We start from the raw sequence: 17,608 nt of genomic DNA on the forward strand, positions 1-17,608 counted from the left end.
CCTTAGCTGAGAACTGGGATTATTTATTTTTTGTTTTCTACCCCCCACATGGAGGGCACAGCAGCCTCCTGCGAGGTGGACACAGCCATCCCTTGGGTAGTGCACGGGGATGCCACCTCCTCAGTCTGACAGAGATGAAGTGTTGTAAGATGCTTTCTTCAGGGTCTCCAGGAAGAACTGCTCATCCTCTAAGAAATCATGGTCCTGAGAAGAGGGATGGATGGGATGGATATCAGAGAGTGCCACAGAAATGGGGTCACAGTCCAGGGTGTCGCTCATGAGCGAGGGAAGTATCCCAAACCCTCCTTCATGCAGTGAGCCATGGGCAGGCACCCATCCGTGGTACCCCCTGGGGTGTATGGGCTCCATCCCAGAGCCCATAACCTCACACTCCGAGCGAGACGCACAGAGGAAGACTCAAAGAGCATCCCCGCCTGGGGAAGGACCCAGCAGGGAAGCAGGGGGCTGACGGGAGAGGATGGGGACATCACAAAGCCAGAGTCCAGCAGAGCTGGCTTCTCCCATCCAGGGACAGGGTGAGGAGAGGGGCAACCCCATCAAGCCAAGGACATTACTGATGAACCTGAGACAAGCTGTGAGGATCCACCCATCCTTGCCTCTGGTATCACTCCTCTAGGTGCCCATGGCTTCTGCAAGCCCACCCAGCCCAGCGGCTCAGTAATGATCTTAGGAGACAGCCCACCCTGTGGCTATCAGGCTCAAATCAGGCTTCACCCAGCCCTGCTCCCACCCAGCTGGTTCGAAGCCCCTTCCAGCCCCAGTCTCCCACCACCTCACCTGCTGGGCCCTGTGCTTCAGCAGCAGCAGTTTGGCATAGAGCTCGGTGGGGCCGGCCACGGCCAGGGTTTCCCTGCTAGCCCCCGGGCTGTGCTGAGGGAGCATCCTGATGGGAGGCGGAAAGTCTGGAACAAAAGCCCGACTGTGTGGTGCCGACGCCATGACAGGAACTGCAGACAGGGACAACAGAGCATCCTTTTTTTTGCTGCTTGCATGTCCCTGCAGCAGGGTCCTCCCCAGCCTCCCAGTGCAAACGGGCTTTAACCCACCTGCCTCTCCCTTTCTGCCCCCTCTATCCCCTCCTGGCACTGCCATGGCTCAGAGAGCTCTGCTGAGCTCCTTCACAGGATGAGGCGGCCAACTCACATCTGAGGTTTATATACAGGGGAACTAAAACAGCTCCCAGGAACATCCCAAGCCTCCTGAGAAGTGGAATACAAGTGCAGCTGCCCCCCAGCACGTCCCTTCCCATCAGCAGCATGCAGGAAGCCTTACACAGCACGCTGGAGAGGCCTTTTGTAGGGGCACCGAGGTCCTGGTCTGCGGTCAGCAGCGTCACGGGGTTGTTGGGCAGCTCCTCGCGTAGCTGTTCGAGCTGTCTCCTCTGGTGAGCCATGCTCAGCCGCTCCTGCCCCATCCCCAGGAGAAAGGGAGAGAGAGAAGCTGTTGGCAAAGGTTCAGGCCCTTGGCATGGTGGCCCCAGGCCGAGAAGGGAAGGTGAGGGGCTATTTGCCTGGTACAGACGCTGTTCCTGCTGCTTCAGCTGCTCCAGGTGCTGCTGCATGACCTGCAGCCTGGTCTGGTGCTCGGACTCCATCCTGCATGCCTCCTGCAGGGCTCGCTCCCCTTCCTCGTACTTCTGGGACGAGAGCTGCAAGGCAGGGCAGGCGGGGAGGCTGGGGACAGGGACCCTCGCTGCCCTGGGGCAGGGCTCCTTTGTGCATCCCCTTATTCCCCTCCCAGGACAGGATTAGGATTCACGACTTTGGGAGGGGTGTGAAACCCCAGCTTTGCTGCTGGCCTGTGTACCGCTGTGAATCGCAGCGCAGATGCTCCCCTTACCTTGGTCATGCTTTTAATCTCCTCCTCCCGCCGCCGGATGCGCAGCGCAGCCCCGTTCACCTTCTCCTTCTCCAGCCTCAGCTCCTGCCAGGCCTCATCCAGCAGCTCCCTGTCCCTTGCCAGCTGCTCCTCCTTGGCTTTCAGCTCATGGCCCCGGATCTTCAGCTCTGCCTGCTCCTAGGATGGGCATGGGGGAAACTGATGCATTACATGCCCTGTCCTGGACACTATCTCATGTCTTCCCAAGTGATGGGAGAGATCTGCCCTCGCTGAGCTTCTTGTGTTTGCCAGTTTGGGGTGCAGGGCAACAGCACCAGGTACTCAAGCAGGGCCCTCAGCCACCCACCCTTGGAGACCAGGGCTGGCAGAGCTGGGATTGTACAGACACACACACACACTCGTTCCCTGGGAAGGATGGAGCCCCTCACCATGTTGCACCCCCTAAAACATGCTCAAGGCACAGCAGTTTGTCAGCAGTGCAAATACTCAGCCTGAATGGTTATTTTCCAACCTGGTAGCCCTTAAAAATGCAGCTCTGCTGCACTGTCTGTGCCACATATCCCCTCTGGACAGCCTGAGGGGGGAGGAGAACTGGCTCTAGACACATCCCCATGGCACGGGGAGGTTTTGCCTAACCCACCATGGGGGTTTCCTCTCACCAGACTTACAACGGAGGTGGCTGCACCTGGTCTGGCTGCCCAAACTCCTCACAGGTAAAGCAGAGAGACAGAGATGACTGATGCTTCAGTCAACATCTAAAACAGGCTAGTGGAGGCTGTTCCTGGAACAGCCTGGCTCTCACCACCCCGAGTGACGAGTGACATCTCTGTCTTAAACACCTGAAGGCAGCGCTGAACGTCTGCCCTGTGGGCAGGACCCATCCGTGAGCCTGCCAGGTGGTGCTGGAGGCCACGGGAAGGGGCTCCGCTGCGGTACCTTGGCCAGGCTCATGATGGTGCCCTCTCTCTGGGAGTCCATCTGCAGGGCTCGGTCCATGTCGCGCTCCATCCGCTCCTTGCTCAGCTGCTGCCGGGTGTGAAATTCAGCCCACTCGGCCGCCAGCTTCCGTCGCTCCTCCGAGCACTTCTGCATCACCGACTTCTGCTCCTCCAGCAAAGCGCTCTGGAGAGAATCGCAAGAGAGGGAGAGAGAAAGCAGTAAGTCCCATTCGCCGTAGGATTCTTCTCCTTTAACCCACCTCTGCCACTAAACCCCACACAGCATCTAAAGGCTGGTTCAAGTCCATGGCGCCTGGTGTGAACCCTGCATGGAGAGCTCTGGCCCCGCGCTCCTCGAGAACCAGCATGCATCATGCACGCACACAGCAGCCTCTTGCATCCACGTGCCAGAGGGCTGGTCTGATTGCGATTCACCGTGCGACCGGGTGTGGGATTGAGGAGGCAGAGGGCAGAGGAAGGATGCTGCAGCCCAGCACCCAGCTGTTTCCTCCACTACACACTACAGTGCAGCCCTGGTCAGGCTCACGGGACATGTGAAAAGCGCCTGGAGATGTCCGCCCCACCTCACCTTCGCCCTCTCCAGCTCTGCTCGCTCCATGGAGAGCTGCTGGGTCATAACTCGCTGCTGCTCCTCCAGCGAGTGCTGCAGCGATTCCACTTTGGACTGCTCCGCCACTGCCCTCCATCGCTCCTGGGTTCGGACACAGAGGAGAGACAGATGCCATTCACAGGCTCCAGGCCAGGGACCTCCATACGCCCCATACCCAGACCAGAGGGCTGACCTGGGCAGAGGACACAGCGTGGGCTCACCTGCTCCAGCAGCCGAGTCTGCTCACCCAGCCTGGCCTCCATTTTAGCGATCACCTCCTGGAGTCGGCTCCGCTCCTCCTCCATGTCCCTCTGCTGCTGCGACAGCCTGTCCTGGAGCACTGGGGAGAGGCAGCAGCAGGGCCATGAGCAGCATGAGGTGGGAAGCCCCCCTCTTTCCCCACCATATTCACGGAAAAACTGCATGCGTTTGTGCTCATCACCTTCTGCACATCCCCAGGACACTGTTTTGTAAAGGGGAGACCCTGAGATGTCCAGTGACCAAGGCAGGCAACGCTTTGCCAGCCTCAGCTCCTAGCCTCTGCCTGACTCGGAGCAACTTCTCCCTGTTTTCTGGGTGTCCCCAACCCCGGTGGGGACCCCGCAGCCATTTTGGTGCAGAGGAACGGCAGACATACCCTTGAGCTGCTTGTCCCGCTGCCGTGCCCCCATGGCCAGCTCCTGGGAGGTGGTGTGGTGTGTGGCCTCCACCTTGTGCGAGAGGTCATGCAGGTCGCTGGAGAACTTCTCCATCTGCTCGATGACGCCGTTCAGAGACCTGCAGAGAGGAGCAAGGGGAGGGTCACCCCTCTGGGACACACCGCGATGGAGGGGGGATGCGTGGTGGGCCAAAGGCCAGGCAGCCCTGCCCCAAACCTCTCTGGGTCACAGCAGAGCAGGAGGAAGATGTAGCTGCTGCTTAGGGGAGTACTGATGGATATTAAACAGCTCAGCATCCCTGAAGGCAGCAGGTGGGAGAGGAGACGGCCCCTGTTGCCATGGTCCGAGGCTGGTTCCCCACAGGACAGGGAACACTGCGGCCAGGGACCAATTTGGGGATACGACGCTGGCCATCGGTACCTGGTGTGCGAAGTGGCGCTGGTCACCGCATCGATCTCCTGATCTTTCAGCCGCTTCAGCCGCTGGAGCTGCTCTTCGTGGTCTTTGCGCATCTCCTGGACAGACACCCTGTGGGACACGGGGAAGGAGCCCACCATGGGCTGTTACAAACCAGTGTTCCCTGTGACAGGCACCATGGAAGAGGCTTGGTCGTGGGGCTGAGAACCAGGTCCCAGGAGCTGAGCTGCCATGGTGGTCTGTCGTGGGGCATCCCACCGACAGGCATCCACATTTGGGATGGACTACATTTGGGGGTTATGGGCTTCTCTTCCAAAAACTGATTTCTCATTGACCCAAACTGTGTGGACATCAGTGACTCACTGACCTGAATAAAAGGGATTTGGGGGAGATAAACACTGGCTTCAACATCTTTCAAAATACAATGCATTCACTCTGAAATGATGTCTCCAGCCAGATCTCCTTGTGTCCACCTACAAAGCAAATCCCCATTCCAAAAGCCACCAAGCTGCTCACAACCCAGTGCTTCTGGAGTCCGATTTCTCCTTTCACCATGTCCCCAAACCGTTCCCTGGTTCCTTTGCCGAGACCGGGGGTACCAGCCCGACGTGTGCCGCTCGTGCTGCTCTCACCTCTGCAGCTCTCGCAGCCGCTCCAGCTCCACCGTGCTCTGCTGCTCCAGTGTGGCCAGGTGCTGCTGGTGCTGCGCCAGCAGCTCTGCCCGCGCCTGCTCCGCGTCCTGGCTCTGCGACAGGAGCTGAGCCGCCAGCTGCTCCTTCTCCCGCCGCAACCTCTCCTCCCGCTGCCCGTAGGTCTCCTCCACCACCTTCACCCGGCTCCTGCCCGGAGAGGTCACAGCAAGGAAGAAGTGTTGCTTTCACGGCAATACCCAGCACCCTCCACCCAAAGCGTACACGGGGATTTAGGAGCAGGTCGGTGTCGCTGCGTGCATGGGGAAACATGCAGACTCTGCAGTCCGAGCCCTGAACCCTCCTGCTACTGCCCAGTGCGGTGCCCTGGCTGGGGACGTGCTGGCAACGGGACTGGCCCCTCCTCCTTGTCACCCATGGGACAGTGTTGGTGAGAGTGGACCCCCACCTTGGCTTGCACATGGGACTGCTCTCTGCCCCCACCAGGTCCACATCAACATGGCTCTGTGCCTGCCCGCCCCAGGGATGGGTTTGGGAAGTGCCCCAGCACTCCCAGCCCAGGGGAGACGGGCAGGGCTGTACGTGAGGACCTGACAGAGGATGGGAGCACAGGCGAGAGCCTGGTACCTGTGGGCGCTCTCGAGGAGATTCAGGTCCTCCTGGTGCCGCTGCTGGAGACTCTCCAGCAACAGTTTGTGCTGTGTTCGCTCCAGCTCCAGCGTCCGGACCTGCTGGGCACCCAGGAAGAAGGTCCTTGTGCTGCCCTGGGGATAGAGCTCCCACAGCAGCACTTGGTGGCCGTAGGCATCTCTGGAGAGGGAGGTTTCTCCTCTCTCCCCTGTCACTCTGATGCTATTTGGAGGGGACATGGCCCCTTCTCCTCCCCCTGGGTCACCCACGGTCCCCCATCCAGCAGGCGATGGGACTCACCTGGCTCTCCAGCTCTGCCACACGAGCCTGGGCACTGAGCAGCGCTGCCCGACAGCCTGATGCATCCTCGCAGAGCTGGGCTGCAGGAGCCCCCAGCCTCCTCTCATGCAGCAAGCCCAGGGCTGCAGACTCTGCCTATGGGGATGGAGAGAGAAGATGAAGGTCCTTCAGGATCAGTGGCTTTGTGCTGTTGCCATCAGTCCCCAAAGGAAGGCACATGCCTCACCTGCAGCTGTGGGGCAGCCTGGAGATATGCCCTGGGTGTGGTAGCCTGTGGAGACACGGGGATGCTCTCAGGGAGGTAAAGGCCTGGGGAGAACATCTCCTCCTAGCCTGGGAATGGTGATCCATCCCCAGCCTACTGCAGTGCCTCCTCTACCCTTCTCCAGCCCAACCCCATTGCTGGCCTGGGTCCCTTCTCCCCAGGTGACACTAAGCAGCCCCTACTCCAGACACAAGCATGCTGGGCTCTTCCTTCTCTGGGGACAGACTCGAGGATAAGACCATCAGTCCTCTGGGAGATAGCGTGTGTCCTGCCACGAGGGCAGGGCAAGGAGGCCCAGCTAGATGAGAAATGGAGGCTTCAAAGACCAGGCAAGAGCTGCCCTCTCTGTCAGAGGCTCTGATTCCCCTTCAGTTGTCTAGAAACAATCTCAGAGCATCTTCACCACCATACTGGGGAAAACCAGCTGAAGAAAAAGTCCTTTACCAACTAGAGGCTCTGCTGTCTAATTAACATAATATATATATGCCTGGGGAACTATGTAAATGCTGCTCAGGCAATGCAGGGTTGTAAACGCACATGATTTACAAAGCATCCATAGCACACATGCTTTGGCCTGATAAATACAACTTGGGGCTCTCCAAACACTTTGCCTCCATGAACACGGGCTCCCAGAGATGAAAAGCAGGACACATCCTTCCTCCTGCCGAGGGAGCACGGACAGAGTTGGATGACGGCGAGTCGGCAGGGGAGGGCTCACAATCACCGCCCTGATGGTGATCAGGCACAGGCACCGGCCTGTGCCCACCATCTCTGGGGGGCACAGGCCCAGCAGACCTACCTGAGCAAGTGGGGCAGGGCCCTGCGTCTCCTGCTCTCCTGGGAACAAGGCTGTGGGGACTGAAAATTGAACAAGCCCGTGATTCAGACATGCAATGGGAACCGTCCCCTCCCAGAAGGATGAGGGCCTGGGTCTCCTGGGCAGAGCGAAAAGAGTCCTGCTCCGCTCCGGTGGCTGGTGATGGGGATGGAGGGTCAGACAGGCTTGTCCGTACCTGCACCCCTACCCCATGCACAATGGTGGGACTCTGCTCTGCAGAGTAAGTCTGGGGGCAAAGCACAGTTCTTCCTCCATCTCCATCACCTAGGGAGGAGGCTGGGTCCCCTAAGCCACTTTCAACGGCCTCTGAACTGGTGCACAGCCTCAGCCCAGGGCAGGAGGGGGTCCCCCAGCACACAGCACTAGTGGGATGAGTGTGGGGGCAGCAGGAGGGAAGGGGGAGAGAGAAGGGATAGCACGAACTTACACCCACCCATTGCTCAGAGAGAGCAAGTCCCTTGCAGCCCTCTGAAACCCCGAAGGCAGCACTGCGGAGCTCAGTGCGCCCCAGCACGATGTCCCCACCACGCCACGAAATGGGGATGGCGGGATCCTGCAGCTTGGCAGCCCGCTCCGACAATGGCTGGTCAAAGCCTGGGCAGTGTTCACATGGCCAAGGGCGATGCTGCGGCTCCTGCCTTTTTTTCTTTTTTTTTTTTTGGAGGGGAGGGGGACCCTCTCTGCATACTGCTGCCCAAATTGTACAATCACACGAAACGCACCCACGGCACTGGCGTCTCTGGAGGGATCCCCCTTCGCAGACTCCGACGGGTGAGCTGAGGCTCGTTTCGCAGTGCTGAGCCAGGGGACCGGCTGCCTGCGTGGGCACAGAGACACGAGTGATGTACAGCAGTGTCACAGCTCAGGGAGAGGCACACAGACATTATCCTGCTTGGCATTTCTTTAAGTTTAAAGCTTAGCTGTCCCACTGTGATCAAATAGGGAACAGCCTGACGATCCTTCAGAGCTGTCTTCCCTCCCAGTTACAGAGGTCCCAGATCAAAGCGATCACTGCTGGCTACCAGCCTTCCCCGTTCCCCCATCTCACACAGGCGGCTGCTTTCTGCAGGACACCTCTCCCATGGAGGATGCCTGAAAGGTGAAGGAGGCCTTACCCGGAGCCGTCTGTGCTCGCTGCCTTGTCCTGCAGAGCAGCTGCCTGCTGCGGTGCTCCTGTGGAGGCGGCTGGCTGGCTGCAAGCAAAAAGCATCCTATGTGGGAGAGCTGAGGAGACGATGAAAGACAAGATCCTCTCCCACAACACCCATTCCTGCCTCGCAGGTGAAAGCCTCCATCCCACTCAGCTGCGGCAGGATTCAGCCTTTTGACTGCAGAAGGAGCAAAAACCTCCATCACCAGTGCTCCTCCTTGCTGCATCCACCCCCTTCCCCCAGGCAGCAGCAGCCCCAGCTAACACACCCCTGCCCACGACACGCGGCCGTTTGTCTGCAATTCACTTCGGAGTCTCATTCGAACGGCACAAGTCTGAACCTGTGTCCATGTAAACTCAACCGGAGGAGGTGGTTTGCCCAGAACTAGGAGGAATGAAGGGGAATAAAGGCAGGAACAAGGAGCACGGGGGGAGCTCATGGGGGTGTGCTGATCCAGGACAGCTCTGTGGGACCCGGGGCAGTGCGTGCAATCTTGGCCACAATTGGAAGGAGAGCCCAGAGGTGTGACGAGGACTGGATCAGTGGGAGAAAGCCCCGTGTTATTACCCCAACCTGAGACAAGACAGTGCTTAAAATTAATTTCTTAAATCTGAGCCGAGGGTTTCTGAGAGGTCCTGCTGGAACAGCTATCCATGTGGAGCAGACAGGAGCACTGCGGCCATGAACCGTGCCTTTACCTGACAGGAGAGCGGGGATCCAGCCCTTCACCTGGGGCCTCCGAGGGCTTGGCATTTCTCTCCTGGGCCTTTGCCTGTGCTTGGGCTTTCTTGCGAGACAAGGCAGCGCTCAGCCAGTTCTCCTCCTCCAGCGGGTAGGGTTTAGCCGCTGCCTCCTCTGCAGCCGGGAGCTGGCTGGCGGGGCCGGGCTGCCCGGCTGTGGCAGGGCTGGGGTAGCTCACCGCGGGACTGGCCTTCGCTGGAGACGATGGCTCTGAATCCATAAAATCCTCATCTTTCAAGCCCAGCCAGTCACCTCCAGCCCTGCTGCCCCGCACAGGGCTCCGGCTGGCTGGAGGAGGAGGTTTGGAGTGGGGCTCTGGTTTCGGTTCGCTGCTGTTCTCGGCTGAAAACCTGCTGCAAGGAGAAGCAGTCACATACCTGTCTGTGAGGGGACCCCGGGGACCCTGCCTGCGAGGGGACCCTGCCTGCGAGGGGACCCTGGGGACCCTGCCTGCTCCACCGCAGGGGCAGTGTGGCTGGTGGCTGGAGCTACAGACACACACAGAGCACAATACCTCACAGACTGCCTCCTTGCCGGCCTGCCCTCGGGCGTGGAGGCCACCGTGGGCTGGTATGCTCCAAAGACAAAATCCTCCTTGTCCCAACCCTCTTCCTTCTCTGTTCAGACAAGCAGCCTTGAGTCAGGGCCCAGAGGAGCAGCCGGCTGCAAAGACACCAGCCCACCTCCTCCTCCTCCCCTGCAATTCCCACTGGGATTGCTGTCTCTGGGAAAACACAGCTGGAAACACCTTCTCCGGAAACCCGCGAGTAACGTGCCTCCTCAGTGTGGCTGGGAAAAGCTTCTTTGCTGGGAATCAGCCCACGTCCAAAGGCAATTGAGTTATGGCTACTGTACAAATGCTCCCAGGCTGCCTCGAGGGCAGAGTACAATGCTTTTGCATTAGCCACCTTCCCCCCAGCGCGGACCGAGAGCCCATTAGCAACCCTGCTCACCACTACAGAAAGGGTATTTCCCCTGCAACGGCATTAGAAATCAATCTCGCTCTCCCAAGCCAACGCTGTCACCTCTGCAGACCTTCCCAGCGTCCCTGGCTGTGCTCACCTGGCTGCTTTTGGTACTTCTTATCCAGTTTGAATTCCCTGCACTCTCCCGTGCCTGGCTGTTCCAGGATTTTGGCCACGGAGCCTCGTCCCAGCAACTCGTCCAGCTTGGAGCGGGCTGGCCGGAGCTCCTCTCTGTTGGGGACACAGTGGCAGATGGGTTTCTCCGAGAGGCAGGGCTGTTCATCATCACACAGCCTTGCCAGGGTGCTCTGGCTCTTCTCTGCGAAACAAGGCTGCTCTTGCCCCTTTCAGGGACCCACAGGCAGAAGCTCCAGCATCCCCCACCCAGCATGGTGGCACCATCTCAATGTAGAAGCCATCCCTTGCTTTACTCCCACTGCCTCTTCATTGCCCTTACTCTTCTGCCTTCTTTCCCTGCTTCTCATCTCCTTTTGGGCCGCTGCCAAATCCCAGTGCATCCATCAGGTCGTCACCATCATCTTCAAACGTGAGCTCCTCCCTCCTCCGGACTGGGGCCACAGTGTGCAGGGGTGTCTGGGGTGGGGGTGGCTCTGTGGATGGGATCACACATGGTTTGATCAGGGCTTTTTTTTTTTTTTTAAACAAGAGATCAAAGCAGCCCTGCTTGCTCTTATCTCTCAGGACCATTTACAAAGTCATTTTTAAATAACTCTTTTCAGTGACCAAATCTCACAGCAAGTGACAAAGTGGCAATGCACTACTGCCTCGTCTGTGGCCATGCATCCACAGATGGGACATTGCTGGGTGTCACTAGCACTGGGGTTTCCAGCTCTGGCTAACACCAGGAGCTTTTTTAGCTTTGCAAGTTTCCAATCAGATAATTCCTGCCCCCCTTTGCCCAAAGTCCCTGCTCCACCAATGCACCTTCATCCCTGCCCTAACCCACCAGCTGCTACTTGTGTCCAGAGTGGATTTATTGGAGTGAAAGGCGATTTTAGGGGACTATCAGACCCATTAGCATCCCTGCTGCAGGAACAAGAGGGACGAGTGCCTGTAACACAGCCACAGTGCAGCTGGATCCCACCCAGAGGTGCCCCAGCTGTGGTTTGGCGTGGACCGGTGATGCTCTCAGCCACCCAAATCCTGACCCAGAAAACTTGTTCTCATTTGGCAACGTGCAGAACAGGCTGGATGAGGTCAAAGGTAAGATCTGAGCCTCCATTCCCAGAAAGGAAAGGTCAGTTCTGTAACCTGTGGCACACTGGAAATATCAAGCACTCGGTGAGCTGTGTCACAATTAACCCCGTTACCAAGTTGCTCTAAAATGACCATACTGGTTAATAAGAGATGGGACTAAGTGGCTTTCAATTTAATCAGTTTGGACCTCACACAAACTAATCCAGGCTGCTGATTCACTTAACACAAACAGCATGCATCGAGCAACCCTGCTTACCTTTCTCTTTGCTCTGTTCTGTTTTTTTCTCAGAGCTGCTTTTAGCGCCTGTTGGACCTGGCTTCTTGGGAGCATCCTGCTCCTCATCAGATAAAAGCCCTGCCAAAGGATCATCTAAATCTGGGAATTACCCCATAGGGGCAGGAAAGGAGAATAATAATAAAAACAAACAAAACCAACTTTATTTAGAAGAACAGTTCTGCACTAAGCCCCCACCATGTGCACATGGGGACAGGAGACCCTATCTGCCCAAAGCCATGAATGCAGGTTCTGCAGGGACCTGGGATACCCTTGAGTCGCCCTGAACTTCAAACACTCAAGAGTTACATTTCTGTTCAGTTTTTCCACATTTTCTTTCTCCTAGAAGTAAATAACTCAAAATTTGGGTGCTTTAACGCTTGAACACCATTTAGGCAAAGAAAAAGGGGAGAAAAAAGCCCGCCTAAATCACCTAAAGCCCACTAGTGATTTTAACAGATGCTGCACTTGGTTAAAGTGCAGGCTTTGACAACCAGATCTCAGCTGTGCCAGGAAACCGCCCCCGCTGTTTGGAAGCTGGACAGAATCCCCCCTGACACAAGGGCTCCCAAGTGTCACAGACAGTCATTAAAAACCAAAACACACATGAAAATGCAAATGCCCCTAGGAATCGTCTCCCATCCCCATCCTGGGGAGGGCCTCAAACGCAGAGCTGTAATTTTTTTTCCTTTGGTCACCTCTGAAGGACTACATTTGGACCTGCATCGTAGGGGTGAAGGACTCTGTATCTCACTAACCAGCCAAGCCTCGGTTAACAGAAGAGGCAAGCCATGGGCAAAGAGCAAGGGCAGAGTCCACTTCAGCGCACAGATGCATGGGGGCAGCTGAGAAGCAACATCCTACCTTCAAAGTTAAATTTCCTGTACTGTCGGGAAGCAGGGGGGGATGAGAGCGGCTTCTTCTCCATCACAGGTACAGACTCTCCTAGAAAGAGAGGCCACGGCTCTCAGAGACAAGGTGCTGCAGAGATGCCCCTCTCCCACCCTGCCTGAAGGTCACTTTTCTGGTGGCAGCCCCCTAAAAGCCCGTGTTGTGACACACAGTCCCCCCCCAGCCCTACCAGGTGGGAATCTCTCTGCAGGGGTCTCCTTGCAAGCAGAGAAGGAGCAAAGGGCCGGGGAAAGAGCAGGACACTTTAGGAACTGGCATATCTTAAATGCAACCCCTCTGGCTCTCCTTCCACGCAGATCAGGCAGATCTCACTAGAAACACTTTGCACTGCACCAGGGAACAGCCAAATGGTGTTCGGTGGGAGGCGGCAGCATGGCTGTTGTCGCTGCTGATGTTAGTGATGTTATCACAGCACTGTAAGAGGCCGGGCCAGGGATCTCCCAAGGGACAACACATGGCCAGAATAACGCTTCCCCAAAAAGGGACCAGGAACAAGATTTTAGGGAACAAATCCACTTTTTGTTCCCTATCCCAGAGGAAAATATCCCCTGCTTATTTGCAATCAGGCTGTGAAAAGAAAAGCAGAATCTCCTTTTTACCTTTCTCAGGAGCCAGCAGCTTCCCTGCATTTTTTACTCCTCCTCCCAAGGAGTCACATTTCCCAGGACTTTTCACAGTTGTCTTCCCTGGCCCGGAACTGGGTTTCGATACTCCCAGGAGATCAGCTTCCATGTCATCCATATCCTGGAAAGCAAGAGGACGAGGATGGGAGCAGGGTGAGGGCTGCTAATGCCTCAGCACCGCTTCTCCCTTTGGAGGCTGGTGCTGGAGGCCATGGCTGCAGCGCGTGTGGGGCTGAGATGGAGGTTATTTATGCACTTACCTTCAGGGTCTGCAGCAGAGCTTGCGGGTCTGCGTCGGAGGCACTGGATCCCTGCATGCCAGGGAGGGGAGAGATCAGAGATGAGCAGACTTTGGAAACTCCTCACCCCTCATTCCGGCCCCTGGTTTTCCTCATTTTATGGGATGGAAGAATACATGCCCAACTCCTCCTGCTGTCCTCCTCACTGGAAACCCCCTGTGCCTCGATTCTTTTGCTGAGATCCTGCTGCCTCTGGGAGAAGCATCAGGAAAACCCAAGGCCACTGCTTTGGGTGAGGGTCCTTCCTACGACGCTTTACCTGAAGCGCGCCCAGGAAGGCTGGGCTGCAGCAGCACATGGCCCCCTGGCTTTGCTCCATCTGATCCAGGGCACCTGGAAGCCCTTCTCCCACCATCCACCCACTCCCCTGTCCCATCTTCCCTGCTCCACAGGGATGCCAGAGAGGGGTTACCTCTTCAGCCAAACTTCACAGTTCATCCCTGATATCCCACTGCTGACTGGGATGGGGTGATACCAGGGGCAATCTTGGCCCGGCTCAGCCCCAGCCCTCGGGACACCCAGGCTCTCTCCTGAAATATGGGCTCACCTCTGCAGCTTCGATGTCCTCCGCAGGGAGTTTGCTGAAGAAATCATCCTCTAGAAAGGACCTGTGACACAAGCCCGGGGGTCAGCAGCACCACACGTGAGCTTGGCAAGGGTGCCCTGGGGACAGCCAGGCCAGGCAGTGGGAAGGTGGAGGGGACCACACGGGCACACCGTGGCAGCCACACCATACAACAGAAAATGAGGCTAAAATAGCACTGCGATAAAAGACGGTAGTGCTGGGACTGCTATATTTAAGCAATTAACTGTTATATTTAAGCAAGCAACTGTTATAAGGGAGATTTACAGAAGATGTACAGGGCTGGGGGCACCCAACTCTTGCTGGAAAGCTTCAGGCTCTGGGCTCCCAGTTCCCAAAGGCGTCGCAGGTAACTCGCCTTCCCAGGCAATTGCTATCGGGGCAGGGAGCCAGGCGGAGAAGCCAAGGACGGGGCAGGTCAGAAGGACTTGGGGAGCACAGAGAGATCTCCAAGCGGGAGAGGCTGTGTCTGAAAGGCACTCACTTCTTGCTGGCCTGCGAGCTGGTGCCCCGGGCTCTCCCACCACTGCCCCCAGCCAGCTGGGAAGCTCTGGCAGATTTAACAGGGGTTTCATCTGGAAACAAGACAGGGAGAGATTAGGATGATGGACACGGGCATGTTCCTGGCCTAGGCACTCCACAGGGGGATTTGCTATCTCTCCATGAGCCGCAGAGGCTTTTACTCGGAGATGAACTTCACTTCACCTCCCCAACCTGATGTCCAACCTGTTCAGTGGCCTGACTCTGGGATACCCTGCTCTCCGCTCTGCTCCCTGCTTCATCCCCCCTCACAACTGGAGCCCCTCGGAGATCAATGGCTGTTGCACCAGCACCTCCTGCTCCCAGGAGGGGAGTAAGAGTACAAGGATGCTGCCCCTTCAGATGCAAAGAAGGTTCATTTTACCATCATATCCCAGGAGGTCACCAAGCACATCATCAACAGAGCCTGAAATGAGACAAATTAAAGGTGTTAAGGCAGGTGAGCTCACCAAGCAGGCATAGAAAAGCTCCCAATTTCAATACAGCTTGCTTTTTTGAAATCCCCCAAGAATAAAGGTTTGGTCTCAAGCATCACCAGCGTAAGGCCTTCCTTGCTGGTCTAGAGAGAACTGCCAGGACTTGATCCAGTATTTTGTGGATAAAAAATTTGGCTTCACTTAGTCAGAAGTGGGATATCTTTATCAAGTGAGCCACCTGCTTTCTGTTCACTTAGTCACTGGCCACAAGCAGCACTTAATCTGTGAGCGCTCACCCCGCAGTACCTCAGAGCGCCTGGGCAACCCCAAAAGCACTGCTTCAGTATCAGGGGCTGCAAGAGGCCTCCAAACAGGCAGTTAGGGATTACGTGAGGAGAAGAACAGAAATAAATACATATATTCTTCCCTGGATTTGGGAAAGCCCACAAGAAAGGAATATAGGACCCCAATAAGCAAATCCACTTGATGTGAGAGGCAGGTGAATCTCTCTGGTTCAGGAATGACACGATGCACTCAACTGCAGCTTTCAGACAAGGATCATGAAACATATCAGTAGCCAGGACTGCCACCTGATCCCAGTGTGCCCCCTTCTCTGTCCCATGCATTCCCAGCAGATCAAAGCACCTACAGACAGTGAAAGGAAAGCGTGCGAGTGTACATACCTCTTAAACTTTTCTTGGGTTTTGTAGCCTATGGAGAAAGACAAATTCCCTCATTAGAAAACGAAGCAGGTCTGACCTGGACTTTCTCAAAACACACTAAAGCCAGAGGCAGGTTTCTTCAGAGCATCCCATAAGCAACAGTGAAGCCCTCCTCCTGCCCACGCTGTTTGGGAAATGGCACGTGAAACGGAAAGGAACCACAGAGATATTTACAGCTTTAGAGACACCAGTGAGCACAGCCCCTCCTGACTGCCAGCTGGGCAGAAGCCTCCAGCCCTCGGGATCACTTCTGCCTCCCAACAGAGGTGCCAGAGCATCAAATTTGGATTTCCCAGGCCTGCCTTAGTACTGTATCACACTCACCATGGCAGCGTCCCAGCCGTCCCCTGCTCCAGCAAGTCTCTTTACAGATTCTTCTGATCTCCACCTCCACGTTGCGGGGGGATCTAACACTGTTGATCACATCCACACCAACCTCCCTACCTGCAGGGAGACGAGGATTTCCTGATTTGCTGTTACAGCCAGCAGCACCTCTCTTCAACAGGTTTCCATCTCCTCCTTGGGGCCCCTCTGCAGCCTGCCAGGCTGGCTCTGTGCTGCTCAGACCGCTCCAAGCCACTCTAAACAAGGCTCAATCTGAGTCTTAAAAACAACCCCCCATTCCCCAAAACAATCCTGCGCTCCTGCAGCAGTTTGCATGGGGAACATCACACCGACACCAAGGAATTGCTCTGCAAAATAACCCGAGAGGGAGCAAACCCACCCAGACTCACGGGGACCCAGGTAGAGCCCAAGGGGTGGCTCCTGCTCTGCCCAAAGCCTGGCGAACACCCCGGGGGGCCTGGGGCCGGGGAGGGAGAGGGGAAGGAGGGAAGGAAACCTCCTCTCTCTGGGTCCGGAGCACCCGGGGGATCTCAAACAAGCGGGACGGCTGCTGCCGTGGGGCCCAAGCAGAAAACAAAGTGGTGCTGGAGGCGAAGGGTGCACCCACCTCTCAGGGTGCGAGCAGGACGAAAGCAGGCCCCCCACGCTCCACCCTCGCCTCCCTGCATCCCGTCGCCATGGCACCCGGTGCCCTCCTGACCCGCGGCATCCCGGGCCAGTACGCCCGGTGTGCTGGGCCCCCCTGCTCACAGCACCCCAGGGCCGCCCCTGCAGCACCCCCAGCCCCTGCCCGCAGCACCCCGCCCGTACCTGTAGCACCGCAACCCCCTGCCCGCAGCACGGCGGGCGCCCGCCCGGGGGAGGCCGCAGGCTCCGGCTCCCGCCGGCCCGGGAAGGCCCGGCCCTTCCCTTCCCGTCGCGGGGCGATGGGAAATGTAGTCCCCGCCGGCCTCGGGGGGGGGGGGGGGAAGGCCGGGAACTACAGCCCCCGGCAGCCGCCCGCAGCCGGGGCCCGGCGGCTCCGCTGCCCCCGGAGCTTGCGGGAGGAGCTCGGGCAGTGCGAGGTGCCCGCCGGCTGCAAAACCTCCCCGGACCCCTTGCACCCCCGCCCCAGCGCCCGGGCAGGAGGGGCTGAGAGCAGCAGCAGGATTGTCCCGTTTCCCCACGGGGCCTCGGGAGGCTCCGAGTGCCCTACTCGTTGACACCCGGGGGACGGCAGTTTTGCTACCCCCTTCAAAGAACAGGAGGCTGGCCTTGGCACAAATAAATCAGCCCCACTGGGCTTTAAAGCCCTGTCTGGGTGTTGAAGTGATAAAGAGTAATCACAGTCCTCCTTTCGAGACACTCAGAAACCTGTTCAAGCACAAGGTGCCAGCCAGAGGCCGGGCACGGGGGGATTACAGCTCCAAAGAGCACAGCCCTTGTGCCAGGTAAGCACGGCAGCCACCCCTTCCAGCTCAGCAGGAGGAAACACAGGCTGGGTCCGGGAACCCCCAGGAGAAGCCGTGAATACCCCACCTGGCAATGCCGTGGGGCACAGCCCGCCTGGAGCTGTTCCCCGCAGCCCATCCGCGACAGTTTAGTAGATGAACTTGAATTAGTGACCGCTGCTCCAAAGGGGCAAGATTTAGCAAATCCAACCTCTGCAGCAA

General features: G+C 57.4%; 1 protein-coding gene across 1 annotated transcript; it reads right to left on the reverse strand.

The window, feature by feature from the left end:
* Positions 1-19: 19 nt before the first annotated feature.
* FBF1 (Fas binding factor 1) lies at positions 20-16,005 on the reverse strand. Its single transcript, XM_050908288.1, has 30 exons — positions 15,936-16,005; positions 15,573-15,600; positions 14,838-14,879; positions 14,418-14,508; positions 13,898-13,958; positions 13,312-13,362; positions 13,028-13,172; positions 12,381-12,461; positions 11,499-11,618; positions 10,482-10,635; positions 10,122-10,255; positions 9,574-9,676; positions 9,017-9,412; positions 8,283-8,360; positions 7,890-7,984; positions 7,129-7,187; positions 6,291-6,335; positions 6,065-6,199; positions 5,762-5,862; positions 5,117-5,323; positions 4,488-4,595; positions 4,046-4,185; positions 3,630-3,748; positions 3,388-3,510; positions 2,797-2,982; positions 1,861-2,037; positions 1,532-1,669; positions 1,294-1,426; positions 799-968; positions 20-204 (listed from the first exon to the last, which is right to left on the reverse strand). The coding sequence occupies exons 1-30, from the start codon at positions 15,936-15,938 to the stop codon at positions 121-123; spliced, it is 3,507 nt and encodes a 1,168-aa protein (XP_050764245.1). The 5' UTR covers positions 15,939-16,005; the 3' UTR covers positions 20-120.
* Positions 16,006-17,608: the final 1,603 nt, after the last annotated feature.

The sequence above is a fragment of the Gymnogyps californianus genome, chromosome 19, assembly GCF_018139145.2.
Source record: "Gymnogyps californianus isolate 813 chromosome 19, ASM1813914v2, whole genome shotgun sequence".
In the NCBI taxonomy this organism is placed as follows: Eukaryota; Metazoa; Chordata; class Aves; order Accipitriformes; family Cathartidae; genus Gymnogyps; species Gymnogyps californianus.